Source organism: Drosophila willistoni, chromosome 3R, assembly GCF_018902025.1.
Source record: "Drosophila willistoni isolate 14030-0811.24 chromosome 3R, UCI_dwil_1.1, whole genome shotgun sequence".
NCBI classification, from domain to species: Eukaryota; Metazoa; Arthropoda; class Insecta; order Diptera; family Drosophilidae; genus Drosophila; species Drosophila willistoni.
Genome location: NC_061086.1, coordinates 23,543,733 through 23,569,087, shown reverse-complemented (window position 1 = coordinate 23,569,087; position 25,355 = coordinate 23,543,733). Strand labels below are relative to the sequence as shown.

General features: G+C 40.0%; 1 protein-coding gene across 1 annotated transcript; it reads left to right on the top strand.

Moving 5' to 3' along the window:
• The first annotated feature begins 16,274 nt into the window (after positions 1–16,274).
• On the top strand, positions 16,275–25,036 carry LOC6647178 (muscle segmentation homeobox). The gene is made up of 2 exons (XM_002070120.4): positions 16,275–17,937; positions 24,328–25,036. The coding sequence occupies exons 1-2, from the start codon at positions 16,695–16,697 to the stop codon at positions 24,663–24,665; spliced, it is 1,581 nt and encodes a 526-aa protein (XP_002070156.2). The 5' UTR covers positions 16,275–16,694; the 3' UTR covers positions 24,666–25,036.
• Positions 25,037–25,355: the final 319 nt, after the last annotated feature.

Genomic DNA, 25,355 nt, shown 5'->3' with positions numbered 1-25,355 from the left:
GGTCCCGATCCGACAAACATCTTCTTGACTACTTTATGAACATTTGACTAAAATTATAATACATTTTATTATTATTATTAAAGTGTGGGATATAGTTGTAAACTATCAACCTTACTATATTTAACAAGCACTGGCAACAAAGGCCTTCGGGATTCGAACCCGGATCCTCGCTGTTCAGTTGACTAAATGACTGGGCCACTTAGACAACTCATCTACCGAGGACTCCAATTATTAGACACACCCTTTATAAGTATATAAAAATGTCAATTTTTAGTGTTTATTTGTTTTATTAGACTCTTTGCTCTTTTTGCCACTGAATTTTTCTCTGATTTTCTAACGTTTTCATTTTGTTAAAACTTTCGTGTTTTGCAACAGACAAGTCCGACCAATGGTTCCAATGGTGGTGGGACTTTTCCAATCAGCATATGCGTGAATGCTGGAAAATTTCACACCATTGAAGGAAAAGTGTTTTGCATATGTATGTGTATTGTGAATAGTTTTGTGTTCCCATCGATTTTAATCGCTTTGCCATCATCAGATGCCCGCTGCGTGGCTCACGCACAGTTGACTCTAGACAATGGAACAGAGGCGAATTTAAATGTCAGACTCGGTGCAGCCTGTCAGCCATTTTGTGTTGAAAGGATAACAATAACGGTAGTTTGAATGCTCATTGCCAATACACACATACACACATATAAACACCCAATCGGCGTTGCCCGCTTGACTGAGTGTCGATGGGATAATAATAATAATGCCATTTTGGCAATTGACCAGCATGAATGTGCCCAGTCGAATGGCTAGAGTTATTCCCCTCCTCAACGTCATCGTCTCCCCTCCTGCCTCTATCTGTATAATGAGGCATTAATGCAATTGCCAAAGTGCCATTTGCATGCCGTCAGCCACTCAAAAGCAAATAACAATAAATTTGATGAAAATTGCATTTCATAGCATTTTCATGCCTTATGTGTCAGTTGTTTGGTTTAATTACATTTGCCATTCCCATTTGAAATAACCAAGTAAAATGGCTACCATTGAACTGTGAGATTGACAAGAGCTTTCACATGAGCTCAGTAACATATTAGTTCTATCCATGACACTACACACATACATACATATATAATAATTTGTGTTAGATTTTCCCATAATTTATTATCTGATTTTCAGTTCTAGGAAACGAGAATATTCTGACACCAGTTCTTCATTTGCTTCATTAGGGAACTCTTTGCTTTTGCGGCGTGAAAAAACATGATCCATATTAATGAGGCGTATGAGAAAAAGGATAACATATCCGACTACTGGCGGCTTCTGCGTTTCCATTTCCCCGTATTGTCTCTCTGGTCTTTGTAATGCGATGCACAAAGAAAGCGACCATGTCGGAATGTGTGACAAGTGTCCACCTCTGGCGCCAGTTTGGGGCACGCTTCATAGAGAAAGTAGTCGACTGTCGCAGGACTAAAAGGATTCTTGTTCGCCCAAATTGAACAAACTACCGTTTAATGGCAGGGGACCAGCCATAGAGTCACGCCTTCAAACAACGTAGCAGCAAGTCATATTTTAAATGCTTGAATAATTTCAATATTAATTAACAATTACATTTGCTGCTTTCGAACTTTAGTCAATAATTTACCAAATTAGAAGAAAGTAACCGAAAAACAAAAGAAATGAGAAATCGAACTGAAAAGTTATCGCAACTAAAGCAATTATCAGCCCAAATACCATAAATCTTGGCTCGAAAGTGTTCTCAACTATTTTATTTGTGTGTGTGGGGATGCTATGAGTTCTTCGGGGTTATCTGTGCCACATAATTACATGGCTTCGTGTCCGAGATAAGAGAGTCTGCCATTTGGGGGCTAGTCAAGCGTTATGCCAGCTGATTAGAGAGAGAAGGAGAAGGAGGGAGGAAGGGAATTGATTTCAATGACAGCCTCAATTACCCAGCGAAAGGGACTGATAAGACAGTCGCGTTTGCTGTCAACGATGTTATCCTTTTCCCCTTTTCTTTCTTTAGTTTTCCTTCTCTTCTTGTTATTGATTTTCCATGCATTTGTTGGTAATTACAAGCACAATGTTTTAATTTGAGCTGATAATAAAGGGCTCAAGGTCCCCTTGGGTCTAATGGAAAATTCGTTGATAATTTTTATAGTTTATTAAAATTAGTAAATGAAGTTTATTGAACTTGCCACAAACAAATATGAAAACTGAATTGTGATAAGCCAGATGAGAAGTCAAACAAAACAAGGAAAGAATAAAAGATGCAGAGAGAGAGATAGATAGATAGCGTAAGAGAGAGAGAGGGAGACAGGGAGTATATAGTTTTGGGTTTGGCTTAAACACAATGCCTTGTCTGAAGTTTTTGCTTTCAAATTGCGAAAAAGCAAAAAAAAAAAACTAAAGCATTGTTTCGACCTGCCATTGTTACCTTCTATTTATCAGTGGCCTGGCATTGTTGGCCGTTTGCGAAATACAACAACAAGATCAGCAACAGCAGCAGCAACAACAACAACAACTGCAGCATGAGGAACAACAGTAAGGAAAAAACAAAAAATAATTTTACACCTCTTTTGTATTGTATTTTAAATAGGTTCAAGTGAGGCGCATCTAATTGCCAGCATGCCAAGTGTTTTTGGCTCAAATTGTCTTAACGCCTCTCTTCGAAAACCAAAGTTGATTTTCCCGGAAATCAAAAAGGCACACACACACACACACACTCCATCTGAATCCGATTCGATGCCATTTTAGTTGGCATTGTCTACATCTCGGCAGGAGTTGATATATGAAGCGTGTCAACTGCATCTTTTAGTGGTTTTTAATTTGAAAATTGTTTTGGTCACTCCTCAAGAAGAGAACGCGCATCTTACAGATGCCGCTGGGCAACAACAACAACAACAAGAAGAGGCGTTCATGCGTTTGTCCAACAACTGGCGCAATTCCATTGTCCCACCCGCATGTCCTTTTGCCAAAAACTGTTGGCAACCAGAAAACATCCACACACAAGCTGCAATTAAAGCATATGTGAGTGTGTGTGTGTCGCTATCTGCCTCATTATGGGGCGAGATGTTTATCTTTGTGTCTGTTATGTTTTGATTGCCCCTGGCAATATGAATATCAGAAAATCTTTCCCTCCATCTCGTCACTGCCTTCCGCCGAATTTCCAATTCGATATAATACCATTGACATTGTGCGGGAGTTTGCTTTTAGCACCCTCATTATTTTTGGCTTTGTGCCTGCGACATAAGCCAATTACGTTTAGATTAAGTCGATGGGGGGAAACAACAACCCAAACAACCCAGCAACAACCCAATGGCAACAACTTCCATAATTGATTCATGATCAAAAAAAAAAAAACAAAACAAAAGCCCAAACATAATTGGCAATATTGTCAGCTGCTATCCCTGTCCCTTACCCTGTCCCCTGTCCAGTGATGAGAAATCTGCATATGAAAATCAACATTTTGACAAAGTCATGTCCAGCTGCTGGTTCCCTTCTATGATTCTGTGTGGCCATTGAGTTCACGTGTCAAGGAACAACTAAAAATTATTTAATAATGAACTCGTCGACAATGCGCCTCGAATGCCTCGAACTATAAACTGCACTTCACTTTAAAGTCAGCTCCCTTGACATACAATTCTGTTGACAAGCCAATTGTTTTGGCCATCTTCAGCTGAAAACGTAGTTTTGAAACACAAAAAACACAATCCATAAACACTTACAATATGCAAAAAGCATTTCAAAACACACACATTTACGCACACACACAAGCACTTGAGTCCCTGAAGTCATTGAGGCATTTGATGAGTGTCAAAAAGGCAAGCGGATTAGCAGGATTTGTATTGGTCTTTGTATTACAAGAGGCTCAGCCAATTCTGAAAGTCAAAGTGCAAAAGGTATTATACGCTTATGGGCCAAAGACTATGCAGTTTTTTGATTGATATACCAGGTAAGGGTCTCTCTCTGTCTCTCTCTATCTTATTCTCCATTGTTTGGGGGCTCAAACATCTGCCAGAATTCTGCTTAAATATCTATAGACGAAACGTGAAGCGTAATTAAAAGATATTTTTCCCATATTATTTGATCTTGCTGAAAGGCAAACCAAATGTGATGTGGTTAGAGGATTATGGAATTATGATTGAACCAATTTACAACAAGAAAAAAAAAACAATTGTTAAAAGGGAACAATCACACAGAGAGACAGAGAGAGAAAAGGATAGTAAAAATGCCAAATTCGTTTGGTATTAACTTCATTTGCTTTGAAATTCCTTTTTTACATCAAATTTTCTACGCTCTTGAGTTTCATTATTTTTAAATGGAGATCTGTTAGTTATTAGAAATAGAAAATGGTAAAAATATAACAAAATATTTATAATAAATATTGTTGGAGGAGAACTCTTGAATTTAAACTCATTAATTTAATTATTCTGAAATATTAACCATTGGGTTAAATAGCTAAACTATCGATATACCGCAAGCTCAAAAAAAGTTCAATCTAGCATCACTGTTGGCTCTCTTCTTGCGTTTTCCTTTACATTTTACTTTGAATTACTCTCTCTCGTAGCACAAAGCTTTAAGAGTTTACTGTACCAAGAGAACTCGCAAATAAATGAAAAAACTGGTTAACGTCGTCTAATCTGTTTCGGAAAGATTGTGGAACTACAGTAAAGGAAAAACGTCAACATACACCTCCAATTTACACATAATTCGGCTTTTTGGAACGCAACATAGTTCTCTATTCCTTCAGGGACATTTTGCGATGTGTTTCGTCCTTTTCTGCCTACTAGTTTTGTTTTTTGAAGGACTTTTTTAAGGATACTCTGAAACGGGCATTAAGTTACCCGATTTTTTCCTAGATTAGATCCTGTTTATAAAACTCTGAGCAATAAGGAAGACCTACAATGAAGCAATTTGTCGAAAAAGTCTTGAAAAATACAAAAAATTAACCATGTATGTAGACTTTTTTCCCATCACTTTTTCTGTTTTTTTTTCTCGCATAGAGTTAACTTTATGTCCTCTAAATTATGGCATACTTACATTTTTAATTTTTTGAGCAATTTTTATGCCAAAATTGGAGGTGTATGTTGACTTTTTTCCTTTACTGTATGTACATAGCCAAGGAAAGTTTTGAATCATCGAATTCAAACGAAGAAGCAGTTTATTATGGTCGAGAAATTGGCAACAAATATATTTCGATTTATTTTTATCCTTTTTCCATCATAGAGTCATACGGTTTTATTTTCCTTGTTTATCTTAAATTTTTTAAAGAATTATTAATATTTCTAAAACAGATTTGAACTCAGACGAATATTATTTCTCAAATCATTTGATTGCAGATTAAAAATTCAAAGTAAAAGGTCTTTATTTTTTATTATCATAAACTATTTTGAATTAACAATGGTTTTAAATTTCACATAAACATAAGGATTTGATAATAAATGGAGTTTTGATGTTATAATTATAAAGACGTAGGAGTTAAAAACGGAATCTTTAGTATTAATTGAAATTTTATTCAAAGTTTTGAGTATATTGAGTTGTTTTAACGCAAAGGAAATGTAACAGATTGTATGGCGTTTTAGATGGCTATCTGTTTCGCTTTGTTCCTCGCTAGAATTCTATCTTTAATTCTGTATCTGTCCCCTTTGGGTTTTTATTAATTAGCAAACCATAAAGCCAAGGAGCCCACAAATTCCAATCAAGCAATGCCCAGAGCAGCAGTTGCTCGGCTTTAACCCAAGTGTCGACATTTTCCCTTTCAGATCAGTGTTCGGCCGAAGGCTATTGATATAGTAAATTTCCAAAGAAATCTTATAGATGTGTGGCAGTTGATAAGCGTGCAGTGGCAGATGCAACTGCTTTTATATCGCTATTCAGTGTAAGCAGGAGAGGTGGGGCTAGAAAAGAGAGGAGATGAAGAAGAGAGAGAGAGTTTTTTGGTTTGGTTTGGGAGCGCGTGTTCATTAGCTGCCATAATTTATATGAGCCAACATATTTATTGAATGTTTTGGCAGTCGTTTTAACGGCTAGATGTTTGTTGGCTGTTGTTGTCCTGGTGTTGCTTTGGGCCCAGCTGCCAGCATCATAAACTTTGGACAGACACGAGTTTCACAAGGCAGCCACGAGGTCTAGAGGCCTTAGTCTAAGCCGATGGATATATAGAATTTTGGTATGGGAACTCGAAATGGGTGTGGTGCCTAAGCGTCTGGATGAGGAGCAGCTCTAGCTCTAGCCTCTCTCCATGGGGCATTGGGCTAAGCTCACAGCATGCAATTATTTTCGAGTGTGAAAATAATAAAACTGCCAAATAGTGTGCAGAAAGTGTCCTGTGGTTCACTCAAAAACAATTGACGAAAAAGTGCGCCGCACTTGAGTTTTTGAGTGGCCAGCTGTATGTACCTCCTACCTGCCGATTGGGTACTCGAGAGTCTGTGGGTGATGGATGAGCCCCGTCAAGTGGCTTGTGGTGTCCTTTTGTTTGAGCTAACATTATTCTCTACTTTAAATACCAATTAATAACTACAGCTGAAACTGGAAATTGAGAAACCTTAAGACCTGGGAAAGACTGGGAAAACTGGAACACACAAGTGGTTGACTGACTTTGCTGCAAATATCTTTCATCTTCCAGCTATATATGTATACCTATATATCTGCCATCTCTTTCCCCCACGGTCTTCCAACTGGCGTGAATGCGTCATAATCTTGCCACTTGAAAATGATGGCAAATATTTAATCTTGGTCGTCGGTCGTCAACGTCGTCAACTTGAAACAATTAATGTGGCATTTGTGTTATGCCGTATGACTTTCGGCTTCTGCGGCGGCCCGCACCTTCACAAACAAATGCTAATGGGTATGACAAGTCGCCGCCGTAGCCGCCGCCGCCACTTACTCAATTACTTTGCCAAACATGGACACCAAGATGTATATATATAGATGGAGATGAAGATCTTGGCTCTCTTAGTATTTATGATTTGTTTGCTTTGCCGTCTCCGTCTCCATCTCTGTCTCCGTCTCTGTCGGTCGGATCGTTCCAACTACCAAGCGTCAATATTTGCCATGCAAATATAACAATATAACAGCAACAACAATAAAATATTCATCCATAGTAGGTACGTATTGTCAGGTGTCTTTGCTGTCTTCTGACCATGGACCAGAGAAAAGAAAAGTCGGCACTTCTATCTACAATGCCTTTTCGATTGGGCCACAATTCTTGCTTCTTGTGTGCCATCTAACTATTGGCTTCTTTCCCCTCTCTTCCCCTCTTCACCCTTCGGTGGTTAGTCTCATCCAAACTGTAGTTACATCTATTATGACTTCAAAGCGGCGGCGCACCAATTGTTGTGACACATTTTTCTATATAAACTTTGACTTTGACTCACATTTGCCAATTAACTGCGACACTTTGGAGTGTGTGACATAGCTACCGGTGCTCTATAAATAAACTGAATCTGATTTTGAATGGTCAAAGTAATTTCAATGCTTCAGGGCTATATCGAATTCCGAATACACTTTAAATTGCCACATAATAATGGCTAAGGATAGACGAGGGTCTATAGAGGACACTTATCAATACAAAAGACATCAACTGCAACACCTTGAGACGATTTCCTTTAAAATTGGGTTTTACATTTTACAGTACAATCCGGTTATACCGACTCCGCTTTAACGTCCGTCCGGTTATCGCGACTAAAGTTCGATAAGTGATTGGTTGGTCCCAATACAAACATAGGTGAAAGGACCTCCGGTCAGTATGTCTTCCGGATATAACGATCGTCGATCCCTAGAGCGTCGTATAACCGGATTCTACTATATAAGTATTTATATTTTTCAAAAATCAAGATGTTTTAAAATCATTTTACACATTTTAATAGATTTGAACGATCATAAAATATAAGTTAGTGAGTAAGTTAAGTATTTCTACTTAAAAAGTTTTTATAGACTTTTGGGATTACAATAAGAAGACGAAATATTTAGGTAATATTTTATCTGTTCTTTTTTTGAGGTCCCGCCAAAGATTGCCTATATCTCACACAGTTTTTAATATTTTTGGATGAAAATTTTCAGATATATTGTATTATCACACGTTCAGTTATTAACTGGCTTGTTATTTAAGCCTTATCGACAATTCTGTAAAATTAATAAAACAAGGAACCAACTGTGATATATGTGATGTGTAATACCCATTGTAAAGGGTATTACAAAAACTCGCCGCGCGCGCATTCAAATTGCATCAATGGAAGAATCAGCGATGAGAACAATTGTCCAGTTTTAGCTTCAGGTCTACCAAAAAGCAACGGCTTTAGTTACTTTGGCCAGAATGTTGGGCTTAGTGGCTATCTGGTTGGCTGACTGGGTAGCTGCTGGGTCTGTGTGCGATGTCAATTAGCAGCTACGGAATGACACTTTATGTGCGTCGCGCGAAAAGTTTTTTTGCTGCCGCTGCTGGCCAAGATCCTTGTGCAAAGTGCAATCAGTGCAAAGCCAAGAAAGCCAGCGACCATGAACGGCTACGCAGTTGACAAACAAATGTGCCATGCCAGCTCCTCAGCTTCAGTTCCAGCCTGAATTCGAGGCTTCCACTCCCAGTTGCAGTCTTATACCCGAAGGAGGAGGCAACAACAAGAACGAAAAAAGTTAAGTAAACAAACAAACAAACAATTGATGTGGCAAAGAGTTATCCCAGACCAGACAACAGTAAGGCCTGTTTGTCTGTTGTGTGCCTTTTTGGAGCTTCTGAAAGCGAGCAGATCCGCAAAGTGACTTGTAAACATTTTAGCAACTTTTCAACTTCAACTTGAGGGCAGCCTAATGAACTGCTGCTGCCCGATCTGGCCAGAGAATGAATATACTGATGTGATTCTCTTTTGGATTTCTACTCTGTGATTCCCATTGATTGGCAATGCCAATGGCAATCTCAATTTCTGTGGCAGTCTGCAAATTGACAAGATAAATACATTTAGCTAATTTGATTTCAACTGACTGTGCTACTTGTTCTCGTTCTCAATCTCAATCTCGTACTCGTCGGATTCGTACCACGTAAGTAAGTATTTATAGGAAGTTGAAAATTTGTTCGCATAAAATGCAATTAAGTTGTAATTAAGAAGAGCACAAAGGCACAAAGCCGACACCAAAAATATAACCCTTGCCATTTATGGCTGAATCCTCCCACGTCCGCCCGAAGACAATCAAAATTCATTAGCCGAGCGGCGACAAATAAAGCCAAGAGCCACAGACTCCATTCTGTGTATATATACAGAGACAAACATATGTATATACATATGTATGTACATACATTCAGAAAGTAAATATGTACACAGCAGCCTGCGAGGATGGCACATAAAAGACGACAGAACCGCACATCCTGTGCCAGGAAGCACAGCCGGCTAAAATTACAAAAGTCAACCCCCAAAAGGCACATAAAAACCGCTTGAAAAGCGTATGCTCCGAGCCCAAACAGCCACCAGCAAACCAGCATCCAACACTCTGAAAGAGAGAGCACTTACCCAGTCTTTCTCCTCCCCCCTCCATGCTCCATGCAACGCCATCTAGTCAACGATGTTCCAGCCGAAGGCTTTTGAAAAATTGCAAATTGAATTAAGCCAAAGTTAAATGGCTAAATGACTCGAGCCAAGTATCTCAGCTCTTGGGCGGCAAGCGGGGGAAGGGGATTGAAATTGGACTGGGATTGGCCATGGAGTTGGGATATCAGGATATGTGGGGGTTGCGGTTAGGCGCATGATAGTAGCTAATATGCTGCAAAATAGACAACGAGCCAACACAAGCACAGTGGGCTCATTTCATGAGAAAATCAATAATTATTGGAAAATATAAGAGTTAGAATCTAATAGGAAAATAGACGAATATTTTCACATGTAGGGGAGGGGGTCCAGTTGTGACATTCTCAAATAAACCATTACAAACCAATCACAACAATTAGTGTGACATTCCTTTCATATTTTCTTATTTTCAGTGAATTTTTTAAGGTGAGTCATAACTTTTTTTCGGCCTAAAATAATATTAACCAGATTAAATCTGCTCCAAAATCTTTTGGGTAACTCAAATAAACATACTTTCTTTGGAAAAAAGTTGCGTTTGGTTAATATTTAAATGTTAAACTTCTTAATTTTTCATTTCCCGGAACTGAGGAAAAAATGTTGAGGTTTTTCAAAACCCGGGTCATAACTGGGTTATGACTATGTTTGTCTATAAAATATCTCTTACAATTAGTTCTAGTTGTTTCATATGAAATTAGTCTTTTATTTACTTTAGTTATCTTTCAATCAGGAGTAAATACTATTGGGTAACCAATTGGTTAAGAAATTTCTTAAGATAATATTATGTTAATCACCATATTATGATGCGATCAACATATATATAATAAATGTGATTACTGTTACAATTTTATGTCTAAGAAATATTAAATTAGAAGCTAAAGCACTTGAAAACGAGATTTTAAATCTATAAACTACTTAAGTCATCACCAAAATCCATAATAAATGCACTTTTGAGCCCACTGTACCAAGCTGGCAAAGCAAACAAAGAGATGCCGCAAAACCAAACTTCAGCCCAGTTTGTACATCCCCAAAAAGCTGAATCCTTGCCCGAACCAAAAACCAACAAAACGCAGTGCTCGGAGCGTTCTAGCCCAAGGCAAAGCCAAAATTCTCCGGCTGTAGAGGGCTAAGTGTTATTTACCAGGCTAAATTATTAAACGATTGTTAAACGAGCGGATAAAGGATGAGCGTGAATGATGATGATGCTGATGATGATGATGATGCAGAGCAAGCGGGTGTAAAGTTGGCCGCCATTGAGAAAAAAAATCCTTATGGAATTTTGGTGTGGGTCCTGTTTAGTCCTAACTGTTGTTGTTGTTGTTGTGTTTGGTAGCTGCAGCGAAGGGGAAATTTGATATTAGGTAAATTTATTTGATTTACATTTTTATGGGGTAGCTTGGGTGGGCACCCTGTTGTTTGCCTATCGCATTAAATGGAAAGAAAGATAAGAACTTGTCAGGGATTCTATGTGTGTGTGTGTGTGCGTATATCCTTATATAAAAACGTAGAATAAATACAAAATAAATTAATAAAAATGGCAGCGTTGTCGAAACGAAATCATAACGAGTTTGGACGCATGTCGGCAGGCGTCCCATTGTGTGTATGTGTGTGTGTTTGTGTGTGTGTGTCTTGGCAATTATGTGAGCAAAGTGCCGAAGGGGGTGGAGTTGCCCCAGAGACAGAGAGACAGAGACAGAGACGTCAGTCTGTCAACACTGATTGACTGGGCTAAAAATTTTTGCACCCCCGCCATGGCCACAACCAGAGGCGGGGCGGGGGGAGGAGAGAGATCCCACAGTCAGGCAGCAAGGCAATCAGTGCCAAATCAGAACTTTATTTATTTGTTTGTTGTTTGCCAAACGTTTACGCCATCAGCAAAACGACACCCAAGAGCTCGTTAAATGTTCAGTCATGCGGATGTAATTCAATAAACGAGCGCCAGAGAAAGAGACAGAAAGACATCTAGCTAAATAGATGAGAGCGCGAGAGAGGGAGAGGTGAAGAGGAGTAGTAGCAGCAGCAGCCATCAACACCCAGCCGTTTAGCCAGGATATATATGTAGATATATGTATGTATAGTATGTATGTGAGGCCACAATTGCCACAACAGCCGCTGTGACTAAATGACTGACTGACAACCGCATTGTATATATATCTATGTGTGTGTGTGTGTGTGTGTGTGTGTGTGAGTGGGGGTTGGTTTATTTACTTGGCCAAACAACCCCGCTGTAGCGACCCTTCTATCATCTCTTGTGCTCTCTCTCTCTCTCTCGAAAAGTCCAAACTGTCAACACGTCAACTAATGGTGGATGGGGCTAAGAAGCGGGGGGAGGGGAAGACGATTGTCAGTTAGGGGTGGCTCCGGCGTTTAGTGTTGTTTAAGCGATTTAACGCATCGCAAGGATAATGAAATTTTGATTATGTAGCGCTTGGCTGGTTCTCGTTTACTCGTTTTCCTCTCTACCCCCCCCATCTTCCCCCTTCTAACCATTTCGTTGGACGTAACGTTTATCGCTATTAGTGTCAAGTACTAGACACACACACACACATATATACATATACATATATTTCATTTTGTCTTTGAATGAGAATTAGTTTTTGGAAGCTGCTAATTAACATGGCTTGTTAACCCATTGTGGCTTAAATACATGTGGGAATAAGCTTCCCATGGCAAGTTCAATAGACTTTTGATCTAATTTTAGATATTTACTTAACTAATTTTAGTCCTACAACAGAAAGTCAAGAGTATTTAGTTTGCTGTTCTATTGTTTTTCATTCTGTCACTTTTCTATTTTTATTTATTTAAACGAATTGGAAATAAATCTACGAGTTTGTTTATAAACAATTATATAACATAACTAAAGTATTTGAAATGAATGAAAATGTTGGAAAACTAAAGATTTCCAAATGTATGTTAATCACCAAAGACAAATTTTCCTTTTAAGCCCTCTTAAAGGCCAAAGTAAATTTCCATTGCCTACTTTAAGGCGAAATCACAGCTTGTTCTGGGTGAAACTTTTCATTTCCTTTAACTTTTGATTTATGATTTCGATTTGCTTCACAAATTGTGAGATCAAACGTAAACTAACTCGACTCACAACTAGTTGCTGATATTAAAAACACGAAATATTTTATTTGAATTTAAAAAAAAAGTATTTCGATCCGTTCGAATGGGTTAACATTTAAATTGAATTCAATTTTAATTGTTGTATGCAACATATATTTTCTTTGTGCTAAATTAACAATTAAAATCTTTTGAGATACGAACAATTATGCAATTCAATTTGAAAATTAATTGCACAATAAAAACAACAACAATCTTGTTTAATTGATGATGCCAGCCTATTACTGCGGCGTCCGTCGGCAGCGGCAGCGGCAGCGGCAGCGACGTCGGCGGCTATTTGAAAAGCTAACTACCCACATAAATATGCAATACACCCACACGCACACACATACACACACACACACACACACAATACACGCATACAATACACACTCACACTTACATACAATACACTTAAATTTGAAAAGTTTTGCTCTCCCTCCCCCCCCGAAGACCCTAACCATTTTGGTGTTAATACTCTATTTCAAAGTATTTGCTTCTAAAAAAGTATATAGTAGACTGTATCACTAACTAAAACTCAGAATCTATAAGATTTAGGGGCTATTAATACGTTTGTCTAATTTTAAGAGATTTGCATTTTTGATTTATTGCAATTGTGAAAACTTTTGTCTTTCATTAAAGTCTAAACTTTTGAATAGAAGAAAATCAGAATGTAATCAATAGAAATTGTTATAGATAACTGTTAAAGTGAATTTAAATATGCCAAAATGGTTTTAACTAAAGTTAAGAGTATTTAAATTTGTTGTAATGTGAATTTAAGTTTAACAGAGTATTTAAAGGTCGTTACTCACTGGAAATGCCACATTAGACTAAGTGGGCGCGCGGCAAATAAAATCAAAACACAAATAGCTAAATACAGAGAGAATGAGCGCTTGATAGAGGAGGAGGAGGAGGAGGAGGAGGAGGAGGGGGAAATAAAAAGAATTATGAAAAACTATCAAAACATTTACATGCGGACCAAAGCGGCAGCCATTTATCAACTGAAACTGACCAACTCGACCAAAAAGCCAGTCCAGCCCGAGAGCCAGTCAGCCCGCTGGCTGGTCCGGGCCTGCTGCTGCGTTTGCCGGTACCGTTTCATCTTTTTGGCCGGCAATGTTGTTGGTTAATACAGAGGGATGGAGATGGGGATGGGCGGAGGTGGCGATTGTATCTTATATAGGTGTATATCTCTCTCTCTCTCTCTCTCTCTCAGTGTGTGTGGATGATTATGATGTTTATTGAAAAATTAATTTGCGCCTCGTTTTGGCCTCTTATTTGCGTATTTCAAAGGCGTAATGAATAATGATGATGATGATTAAAACCGAAAAGAAAAGAAAACTCTTGACACGTTTCGTCTGAGAAATTAATATTTGTAATTGGCTATAATTGTTTATGCCAATGGCCACAGTTTCAACACAGAAAAATGAAAAGAATACAATATTATTAATGAGGCCTGCTCATGTATTTCGAAATGTTTTTAATTGAAATGAAAGCGGCATTGTTGTTGGTTTTTATAATGAAGCGCCCAACTGACATAGAGTCGAATTTGCTTTAATCAGCCTCAGAGCAAGCAGTGGGATGAGCAATTGGACTGGATATTGGTAAGAGAGGAGAGAGAAACACATGAAAACATATTGAAAATATACAATACAATACCATAGATCATTTGTTAATTGAGTTATTTTGGTTATTCTGGTGGACCGAGTGGAATTTTAATGATGGAAAATGTGTGAAGATTATAAATGGGATTAGTTTGGGATTAGTTTGGGTTGGGGTTGGAAAATTAGACTAATCTATAAGTTTACATGATTAACTAAACTCTAAAAGAGGAAGGAGAAATTGAAATTGGTGATGGAATTTATTAAATTTTAATTTTATTCTACAATTAATTCATTAAATTTCTTTCTAAATGGGTTTCTATGTTAAGAATTTTATGCGTGTTATGTGAATATTAATTCATGAATGTATACAATTTTAAGAATTTAAGAGTAATAAATAAATCAAATTAAATAAATAACTTAATTTTGAAATGAATCATTAAAGTAAGAAGTAATTTTTTAAGTAAGAAATAAGATTATCGGAATCCATATTCATGAATTCAATTTAAGAATTAAAGAGTAATAAATAAATCAAGTTAAATAAGTCTCTTAATTTTGAAATGAATCATTAGAGTAAAAAGTATTTTATGTAGTAAAAAGTAAGATTCTCAGAATCCATTTAGTTATTATTTTAAGGCTGAGTCATCGCAATCGAGATTATTATACAGATTACTTCATCCTTATCAAGACTTCTCCTACAAAGAACCTTTGAAAATTTTCTTAACTTTTACACAATGAGGCATTAACTTTTCCCCATAACTTCCCAATTTACAATGGCCGCCAAAAAGCTTGCCTATTAAATAATACCCAAAATGAGATTATTTTTTGTAAACAAAATTTATATAAAATGCGTTTTGAGGACATCCTCATTTTTTGCCTTTGTTTTTTGTGATCTGAATTTGTAATCCTGCATATTTCCCATTTATTTATGTGATTGATTTGCTGGGCTACCCGATTTATGGCTAACGATAAGATTCTTCTTTTATGGTTTATCTTTTCAAAGGACGTAAAAAAGCATAATTTCCTGGCCAAGATGCCAGCTTCCAGATAAGTTGGTGGTACCCTTTTGTCATAGTCTTTGATGTGAAATGGGAATGCGAAAAGGGATTCCGAATGCGAGATGCTTCTACCTTGATAATGATGCAGCTTATTATTCATTATAAGTATTGTTTTATTCGGGGGTAGGACATTTATTAACTGGTTGCTCATACGCCATGGAGCACCAATTAAATTAAAGACAAGGCAAAAGCGACTCACTTACCGAATCTATAGCTTCCCAGTGTCCCAGACAGGGCGACGACGACGCTGCCAATTATGTTGACAGCAGAATTTAATAAGGAGCAGCATCACCAACGGCAGCGGCGGCTGCAGCAGCAACAGCAGCAACAGCCACAGCTAAAAGGCAGCTGGGACAGGCAAATGAAGTCATGAACACAGTGGAAGCAGTTAGAATCTGTGACGTGACGGAGAGAGAGAGATGGAAAATACATCTAAACCTCCAAGTGGAAATGGACAAGAGATTGCCTCCGCCGACGCCACACCACCAGCACCATCACCATCACCACACCGTCCTCCCACCCTTGTCAACGCTGCGGCTGCTTGTTATAAAATGCTAATACGCGCAGCAACAGCGAAAAATGAAAAAAAAAAAAAACGCTTTGAAGATTGAATTATTCAATAATAATTAGGCGTGCAAGCGAGATAGGTAGCCAGTTGGCTGGCAGCAAACCATAGCCGGCTCTGTCTGTGAAACTCACCACACTGGAAGTGTGCACGAAAAGAAGGCGGCGCAAGCAGAGAAAAGAGCGGACCGTCTGTGAGTGTGAGTGGGAAAAACAAAACGTTAGGCCAATAAAAATGGTGTCGCTGCATCGCCTCAGTGCCTGCGTGAGAAAGAGAGGAGACGAGAGAGAGAGAGAGTGAGCAAGCCACCACCAAAAGTACCAAAGTACCGCAGCCAACATGAGGGTGAGCGCGAGCGCATTCAGGCATTCTCAGGCATGCTCATGCTCGGTTTTAGTATTCGTTAACAGTTAGTTAACAGACTGACTTTGAAACGTTCGCACGCAGGTCGCATTAACGAGATTTTTGTTGTGAACAAGTCTTTTTGAGTTTTTGAGTTGAGAATTTTTCGAATTCAATACTTTGACGATTTTTCAACCAAGCGGACGTGTTTTATACGCGCGTGTGAAGGTGACTGAGAGCAAGTGTACGTGCGTGCGTGTGTGTGTGTAATACTCCGTCTGTGCATGTGTGTGTGTGATGAGTGATAAACGAGCGAATTAATTAAGAGATAATCAAAACAAATTAACTGCACACACACTTACGGATTCCTGATGTCAAGTCAAGCCATGTTTCAGTAAAATAAACAATCCAAAAGACGCAAAACGCAACGGCAACGGCAACGCAAGTGAACGAACAACCGAGAAACGACTTTTCCACTGAAGGCTTTATGTTAAAGCTTTCGACAACAACAGCAACTAGCATGACAGTGACTGGGCTCCGCCAAACAATGACCAGCCCGACGGTGCCGCCAATTACGACGCTCAGCCAAAGCAGCTCGGGGAGCAGCAGCAGCAGCAACGGCGGCGGCGGCGGCAGTGCCAACAACAGCTTGACCTCCGCTTCCCTGCATGGCAGTGGGAGTCCCATAGTCCATCCTTTGACCAGTCCCAGTCCCACATCTCCGTCGGCACTTTTGTTGGCCCATCAGCAGCATTTACTGGCCCAGCAGCATCAACAGCAGCAGCAACAACAACAACAGCAGCAACAGCAGCAGCAGCAGGCGGCTCATCATCATCATCTCCACAAGACCACCTCCAGATTGAGCAATTTCAGTGTGGCCTCCTTGCTGGCCGATACACGGCCCCGCACACCCACCCAACAATCCCAGAATAGCGATGGACCCACGAATCTCTCAACTTCTCCACTCTCACAAGGCAGTGCAGCGGGCACGCCGCCACCACCGCCTCCAGGCCCGCATCCAGCTGCCTTCCATCCAGCCGCTGCCGTAGCCCACCATGCCCATTTACTGCATGCCGCCCATGCGGCTGCGGCGGCACATGCCCAACACCAGCAGCAGCAGGCAGCGGCCATGGCCCAGCAATTGCGGCAGGCCCAGGCCCAGGCTCAGGCCCAAGCCCAAGCACAGGCCGAGGCAAGAGCCAATTCTCCACCCGCATCCATTACCACCAGTTCCACGCCAAGCACCACGCCAGTGATGACAACGACAATAGCAGGATCAGCGGCAGCCACTTCCACGCCCGCCAAAAGTGAAAGACACTCGCCGCTGGGCAGCAGTCACACGGACTCGGAATTGGAATACGATGAGGACATGCTGCACGAGCACGACGGTGACAATGAGCACGACGAGGAGGAGGACTCCATTGTTGATATCGAAGACATGAATGCCGACGATTCGCCGCGATCGACGCCCGATGGCCTGGACAGCAGTAAATCCCTGGAAAGCGGCCATGGCGGCAGTACACCGGGTTCCCAAATGCCAACGGCAATTCTTTCGCCAGCCGCTCTGGCCGCCTCCGGTCATGTGCCCATACGACCAACACCGTTCAGTGCTTTGGCTGCAGCTGCTGTTGCCTGGGGAGGAATGGGTGGCGGTGTTCCATGGCCAGGAGCAAGACAAATGCCCCCATTCGGACCGCCAGGCTTGTTTCCCGGACAAGGATTCGGTGGAGGTAAGTTTCGATAGCCATTTAGGATCATAATTCATTATGCCAATTGACTGACCCTTTGTCTGTCTCTCTCGCCCACTTATTGTCTTTGTCTTTCACTTTTGTTTTACTTTATCATCTCCATTTTGTGTGTCGCATTTTAATTCAATTAACTCGCTCGCCCCCTTTTCCTTAATTGGCAATTGGAATGGCCAACGTACTCTTGTTGGTGACGAGTAGCTGCGGGTGCTCCACCATGCTCCCTCCATCCTCCATGCTCCCTCCATCCTCCCTTCATATGGTGTAGTCAAAGTGCGTGGCAATTATTGCTGTGCTTTAAATAAAAACAATGAAATGTGCTTTGCTGATTGCTCACCGACCATTTTCCATTTCAATTTCTATTACTCGTATCATCATCATCAACAATATTATCATCATCATCATGATCGTGGATATGTCGCGTCGGTTTTGATTTAACTCAATTGGTGGCCTCTGTCTGATTATTCATTACATTGGTTTGTCTGATTTGTGGCGTTTTTTTTGGCGTTTTCCGGTCTAGCCACCCTCCCCCCGCCACCCATCTAGGTCTAACTGACCGACCAGACTAATTGAAGCGAGTCTGGCTAGGGTCTGGCCACTACAAAGCCTTCTCTTTGGGGTCTGATCTCTATCTCTATGCACAGTTCACACTTTTCATGCATTTCCTGAAAAAAACTATTCGCACAAAAAACACTGAAAATGCAGGACAAAAATCCGACGGCTGACTGACATGTGAACTTTAACAGAAGAAAAACAAACACACACACACACACAAAGTAGTTTTTCTTTTCCAAACACTTTTTGCACATTTCCGCCAGAAGGGAAAATACTTCAAATGTTTTGTAAGAGGGTCGAAACAAAATTTTCAAGTTATAGAAATCCAAAAGCGCTTTAAAGTCTTAAAGTTGGTAAATTTTTTGTCAATTTTTCTAAATATCGAGATCTGATCGAGTGATGGAGAAACATTTGCCGCTTTATTTTGTCATTTGGCTGTCAACTGTCAGAACACTTTAAATGAATATATGGATGTGTGTGTGTGTGTATGTGTGTGTACAACTTCATTTTCAACCGTGTTTCGTTTCATTTGGCAGCTGGTTTTTCTTTTTGGTTCTTGATCCCATTGTCTCTCGCTCTCTCTCTCTTGGCTATCCTCTTGGCAGGGCTCATTAGCTCAGCAGGTTGCTTTTGTCTGCCCCCTCACTCTCTCTTCAGGTCTTCAGCTCCTTTGTCTATATATGGATGTAGTATTTTGTTGTGACCTGTGCCGCTATCTGCCGCTCTGGCGCTGCATTATGTCAAGTGTTAGGTACTTAGAGCCCTCAACATAATGTTTTCTCTCTCTCTCTCCCTCTCTCTGTGTGTGTGTGTGTATCTTAAGAGCTACCGTTTACGGTTGAGAGTCGGTGTCTTTAAGGATTTTTTCTACCTTATCAGCGGTGAATTAAATGAAATTGGTTAAAAGATTAGAGAGTGAGAGAGGGGAGAGGGGGGAGAAAGAACACACAAGTTGTTGGCCATTCTTAGAACTTATATATTCAAAAATTTGTTACGTTTCGTGCTAGTAAAATGAACACGGGGAATGCCTTAATAATTGAACTAATTGCAAGCCTAACCATAGTCACGTACCACCTTCTAACCCTCCCCCCAACCCCACCCCCTTGGACCACATTGCAGCTGCAATTCTTGGCAGCCATTATAGAAATTAATTTTTCAAGCTGAACAAACGAGCAACAACTTGGGAGTCATTGCATAAAAAGCCACAAACAACACACACAAAAGCCAAAGTAAAGAAATGACAGAGAAAGAGCGAGAGTGAGAGAGAGACAGAGAGTGAGAGCTAAAGAGAAGCGCCAAAACCTGGCCAAAACGATAGATGTATAATATGTATAGGTAGGTTGCTAGGTAGGTTGGTAGGTAGGTGTGGCAGTGTCAGCTACGCCCACCTAAACACGCAATTCAAGCAATTTAAACGTTGACAGACAGGCTGCTGCTGCTGCTGGACAGAATGGAATGGGAGGGTGAGGAGGGGGGAGAGAACTTGCATGCGTTTTAACACCATTTACCACATTCGTACCTTGCCTGCCCTGCCCCGCCCATCTCCAGCGAGCAAGACCGTTTAAACCGAAGACGCCAACCGATTCCGAGTCAGAGTCAAAAGCTAAAATAATATTTGCATTCTGCACGCCATCTAACGTGCCAAAAGACGCGGCTGGATGATTGGGATAACCACAAGGTGGTGACGGGGGAGAGAGAGAAAGAGAGAGAGAGAGGGTGGAGGGACCAGGATGAGGTGTAGTTGGCGTAGACATTTTGATGTATGTTTTGGTAAATAAAATTTATTTGCATTAAATTACCAGTCCCGCAGACCGAACCATGGAAATTGCCAAAGAAAATGTCAAGAGACAGAGGGTGGGATAGGGGGAGGAGGATTGTGGGGGCTAGATGCTAGCCGCAAGGTGCAGAGTATCTCTCTCTCTCTCTCTCTGTGTTGATACAATGGCAAACATATTTGCTAAAATATTTGTAGACAATTGGTAGTTCAACTAATTTGAGTTGTTCACTTGCCCCACACACACACACAGACACACACACACACAGCTGAGTAATTAAAAAACCAAACTCAAAAAAGTACATATCACTTTTTGTTCGCCCCCCTGCCTCGCCCACTTTTGGCTGTTTCTTGCCTGTCATAAGGCGCAAGTTTTTCAGTTTTCGAGGCAAGTTGGCGCATGCGTGTAAGACCCCCTCCTCCCCCCCAGGGCCCATTTACTGGGCAACCCAACCCACTTGTTATCTCATTCGCTTATCTTGCCCAGAGGCAGCCATTGGCGATTAAATTGTGCACTTTATAGCAAAATGTGCATTCCAAACGGCGGTCCCGAGGCCCCGGAGAGACCTGGGCCAATGCAGCTGGACATGCAATGGACATTGCGAAAATGATCGGTGGGAAGACTAGTTCTACACCATATACAAATGCAATTTACTTATCTTATGACAACTAGTTTTGACGCGCTCTTCAGCTAATTAATTGGCATTTGCAATGAGGTCTATGATTAAAGGAAATGATTCGTCTTGGCAAAGTATTCTGGATCCAAGTGTGACAGCTAGACAAATGTCAAAATATGATTGACAAATTAAATTAATAGAGTTTCACACACTTGGTCACACTAATAAACAGTGTTGATCAATGAATATTGAGTATACATATTCGACTATTCCTCTAAACAAGTGAATTTAATTACGTATTTCTTTCAAAATACAAAGCAAAACCTAATTATGGAATAATCTTTGTCATCTTTTCATTTGACTTTTAATTAAATTAAACTTGTGTGTGTGTGTTTGTGTGTGTGTGTGTCATCGTAGATATCTACATATTTGGTGCTAATTAAAATCCTTCATTATGAAATCAGTTGGCCCAATCAGTTAGCCATAGGGACGGACAACAGTTGCCGTTTTGACCGTAAGCGTGTAATTGCATTAGCCAAATGGCTGCCTATCTCTTTCTCTCCCCTTTCTCTCTCTCTCTCTCTCTCTCTAGATATTGCAAAATGATTTTCTGCTAAGGTTGCTCGTGTTGCTGGTGCCCATTTTGCTATGCGAAAACGCTTTAATGAAGAATTAATTGCCAGCAATTTGCACCGCAAATCAATCGGCCGTTGTCACTATCGTCTATATACAGCAGCCCCAGCAGCTAACCATATAGACCAGATGAGACGAGACGAGACGGTACGAGATTGGTTTAGTTTGGATTGTAAATGCGTAAATTTCACAATTGTTGCTGTTGTTGCTGGTTGCCGTTGTTGTTCGGGTCTTATATGTCGGTCTCGTCTACAATACACCGGAGAACTCAAATTAATTGAAAATCCATTACAAACATAGGCTAAATGTCACAATTGGCGTTTGTGGCATGTATTTGCACTGGCTGCTGTTGCTGGCGACGTATTGCTGCTGCAGCAGCAGCAACAACATAGCACGGCAGCAACGGCAACAGCAACAACACAATGTCTATAAAAGAGCAAAAAGGCGAAAACAAGTCTCGCACTCTGGTTTTAAAACGTGCGTCGCCATTGTCTGTCTCTTTCTAGCCCCCTTCTCTAGATCTCTCCACCTCTCTTGCGCCTTTGTCTCTTTCTTTTTCATTGGTGCCCCCCTTTGCTAGAGTTGTTGGTGGTTTTGTAATAGGATAGGATTGCCAATTGTCGACGTTTAAGGCAGCGGGTAGAGGGGGCAGGGGGAGTTGGGGGAGTTGGAGGCTCACTTGCTATAGTTTTTCTGCCGTTTTGGTCTGCAATGGAAACCCCATTCCAACAATTTAGCGACAAATGAGCAATTAATTTTGAAATAAATGCAAAGAGCTTAACAAAGCCAATTGGATTTGGAGTTGGAGAGATTGTTACAGAAAGCACGAAAGAGGGGAAGAGGGATGCAACAAAGGGGCGGGAGGATGCAGGAGAAAGCTGTTAATAAGTTATTATGGCAGGTGACAAGTGTATTGAAACTAAATTTCATTTGAAAATCTTAACCAATTACATGGCCAAAAAAAAAACAAACAAAACGATAGATATAGAAAATAAAAACCATAAGACAAGAAAACACGAAAACAAATAAAAGCCATAAAAACTTTGGCCGTATCATTTATATGCTAATTTGGCAAGAAAATTTATGATCAAATACAACAAGAGCGACAACAAAATACCAAAAAAAAACAGGCAACAAAAAATCAGAATGAACTAAAAAAAATAAACACCAACAACAAAATGGTCAAGAAAACAATATTTATATTTATAGTTAAGCGTCTCGAAGTCTGTAACAAATTTCTGATAGCTGCTGTTGCTGCGGGGCATCTTCTTAGCCTGATTCTCATACCAATACCAATACCAATCCCAATCAGAGTGACAACCACATCCACATTCCCATCCACATTCAAAATTTACATTGGTTTCTTAATCTGAATTTTCACATTTCGTTTCACCTTGTTAGGGCCCCATACAAAACGCTTTTACGACCTGCATATGCAACCACAAACAACAACAGCAACAAATAAATGAAATTATATGCATATTATTGAATCAGCAGCAACAGATAAGCTGCATCAAGAGCCGAGAAATCTTGAAGGCATTAACATAACTCTGACATGTCACACTAATTACTTAATGAGCTGATCGGCCAGAGAGCTGACTGAAACTGAAACTGAAATTGAGACTGTGACTTGGACTGAGACTTGGACTGAGACTGAGACTTAGACTGAGCTTAATATTCATTTTATTGTGAGCCAAGTGACAAGAGATGAGATGAGATGAGAGCTGAAGGAGATTGAGGTTGCAGGAGTATTTTTATTTATATTTTTTATTATTTTTTGACATTTATTTCGTTTATTGATAACATTAAGTGACAACAAATTTGTGTGTGTTCCATCTGTGTTTCTTGCTCTCTCTCTTTCTCTGTTGTGATGGGAAAATATTTGTCTTTCTTTCCCAAAAAAAACCACAAAACATTGTTGTTGTTGTTGTTTGTTGTTTAATGCCCCATTGCCCCATCTGTGGAGCATAAAAAGCAATTACAAAAGAGAATTTTCCCTGCTGCTGCAGCTGCCTTCTCATCTGTTTGGCATCTTTGGCCACGTTTGTCACTCAACAATTTTCAATTTGCGTAATTATGCATAAAATTAAAGCGTTGCATATCATTTACATTTGTCTTTATTTTGATTCTCCAAGAGCGAAATATATATATATGTATATATACAAATACAAAATGCCCAATAAATTACGCATGCCTCAAGACTCCAGAGGGATGAGTGACCCGGGACTGGCTGCATCTTTAAAATGCCATTTGCATCTTTGTGGCAAGCTCATTACTTTCATTAACAACACACACACTCACACACACACACACACACAAAGCCAAATGCATGTCCAGGCTGAATGCCATAGCGACGACGAAGCAGCTGCTGCTCCTCCAGTTCTTCTGTATATGGCCTGCACGATTCTTTGGCCTCTGTCTCCTGTCTTCTGTGTCTCTTGCCTTTGTTTGCCAAAACAAAATGCCCAAATTAAAATTGTTTTCGCTATACCGAGAGTTGATATGTATACGAGTGAGAGACACAGAGACAGAGAGAGATAGAGACAAAGAGAGGGGGAGAGAGCTGGTTGAGGCAAAAACTTGTGTTGCATTTCCCGTCGCTGCTTTGCCTGACAAATAGTTTAGACAGCAAATTTATTGGCCACTTAAAGGAGTAATTACCATTTCTTGTGGCTACTTTTTATATCCCCACAAGATGACAGCAATCCCCCCACCTCACCCCACCCCTTGTCATTCAAAACTCTCTCAATGGAACATTTTACTAATCAATTTTCTTTCCTTTGTTTTTCTTTATAGATGCCAATGAACCGCCTCGTATTAAATGCAATTTACGAAAACATAAACCCAATCGCAAGCCCCGCACTCCCTTCACCACACAGCAACTCCTTTCGCTGGAGAAGAAATTCCGGGAGAAACAATATCTGAGTATTGCCGAGCGGGCCGAGTTCTCGTCGTCGTTGCGTCTCACCGAGACTCAGGTGAAAATTTGGTTTCAAAATCGCCGAGCCAAGGCCAAGCGGCTGCAGGAAGCGGAAATTGAGAAAATCAAAATGGCCGCCTTGGGACGCGGTGCACCGGGAGCACAATGGGCCATGGCTGGTTATTTTCATCCCAGTTTGATGCATTTAGGATAAGTGGCGGCCAAGTTGGTGGGCGGCAATGACCACCACCAACAACAGCAGCAACAACAACAGCAGCACAAGTCCATTGATAGCAGACAGATTGTTAACCAAATAACCAATAAGCCAATTTCCCCTCCCCCCTCCCAATGAGCCAAGAGAGCACGACGTGAGTGGAAACCCCCCCAAAATTTTGCTGTGATGTTAGAGCATTTTACTTTATTCATATTCTCAAATGTTTGAAACTAAAATGCACTCTGTAAATAATGTAAGCATACGACGGAGACGATGGAGACGATGACGTTACCATATCCAAATATATATAGTTAACCGATATATTGTATATATAAAACAAACACAAAAGCAAGCGAGAAAATGTTTCCTAATTGTACATAAATAACTTAAAATCATAGAGTCTTAAGATTTAACATTAAAAAGAAAATTTCATGTTTGTTAAAAAAAAAGTGGAGAATTGCAACAAAAAGAGCAAAACGTAATTAATTTATTTGTAAAACTCAAGTCAATAAGCATAATTAAAGGAGCAAGAGAAATTCTAAAGCAAAACAAAAAACATAAAAACATAAATTATGATATATATCCGATATATATATTGCTGATCGAACGTATTTGTATTTTGTCATGGTCATTTAAGTCGAGACTAGATAAAAATAATTGAATGTGTATTTAAAAAATACTTTTAAGCAA

Excerpts from the sequence above, each read along its gene's own strand:
- LOC6647178 (XM_002070120.4), top strand. The coding sequence starts at position 16,695 with ATGTTAAAGCTTTCGACAACAACAGCAACTAGCATGACAGTGACTGGG. Across the intron at positions 17,938-24,327 it reads CGGACAAGGATTCGGTGGAG|ATGCCAATGAACCGCCTCGT; the intron begins GTAAGTTTCGAT and ends TTTTCTTTATAG.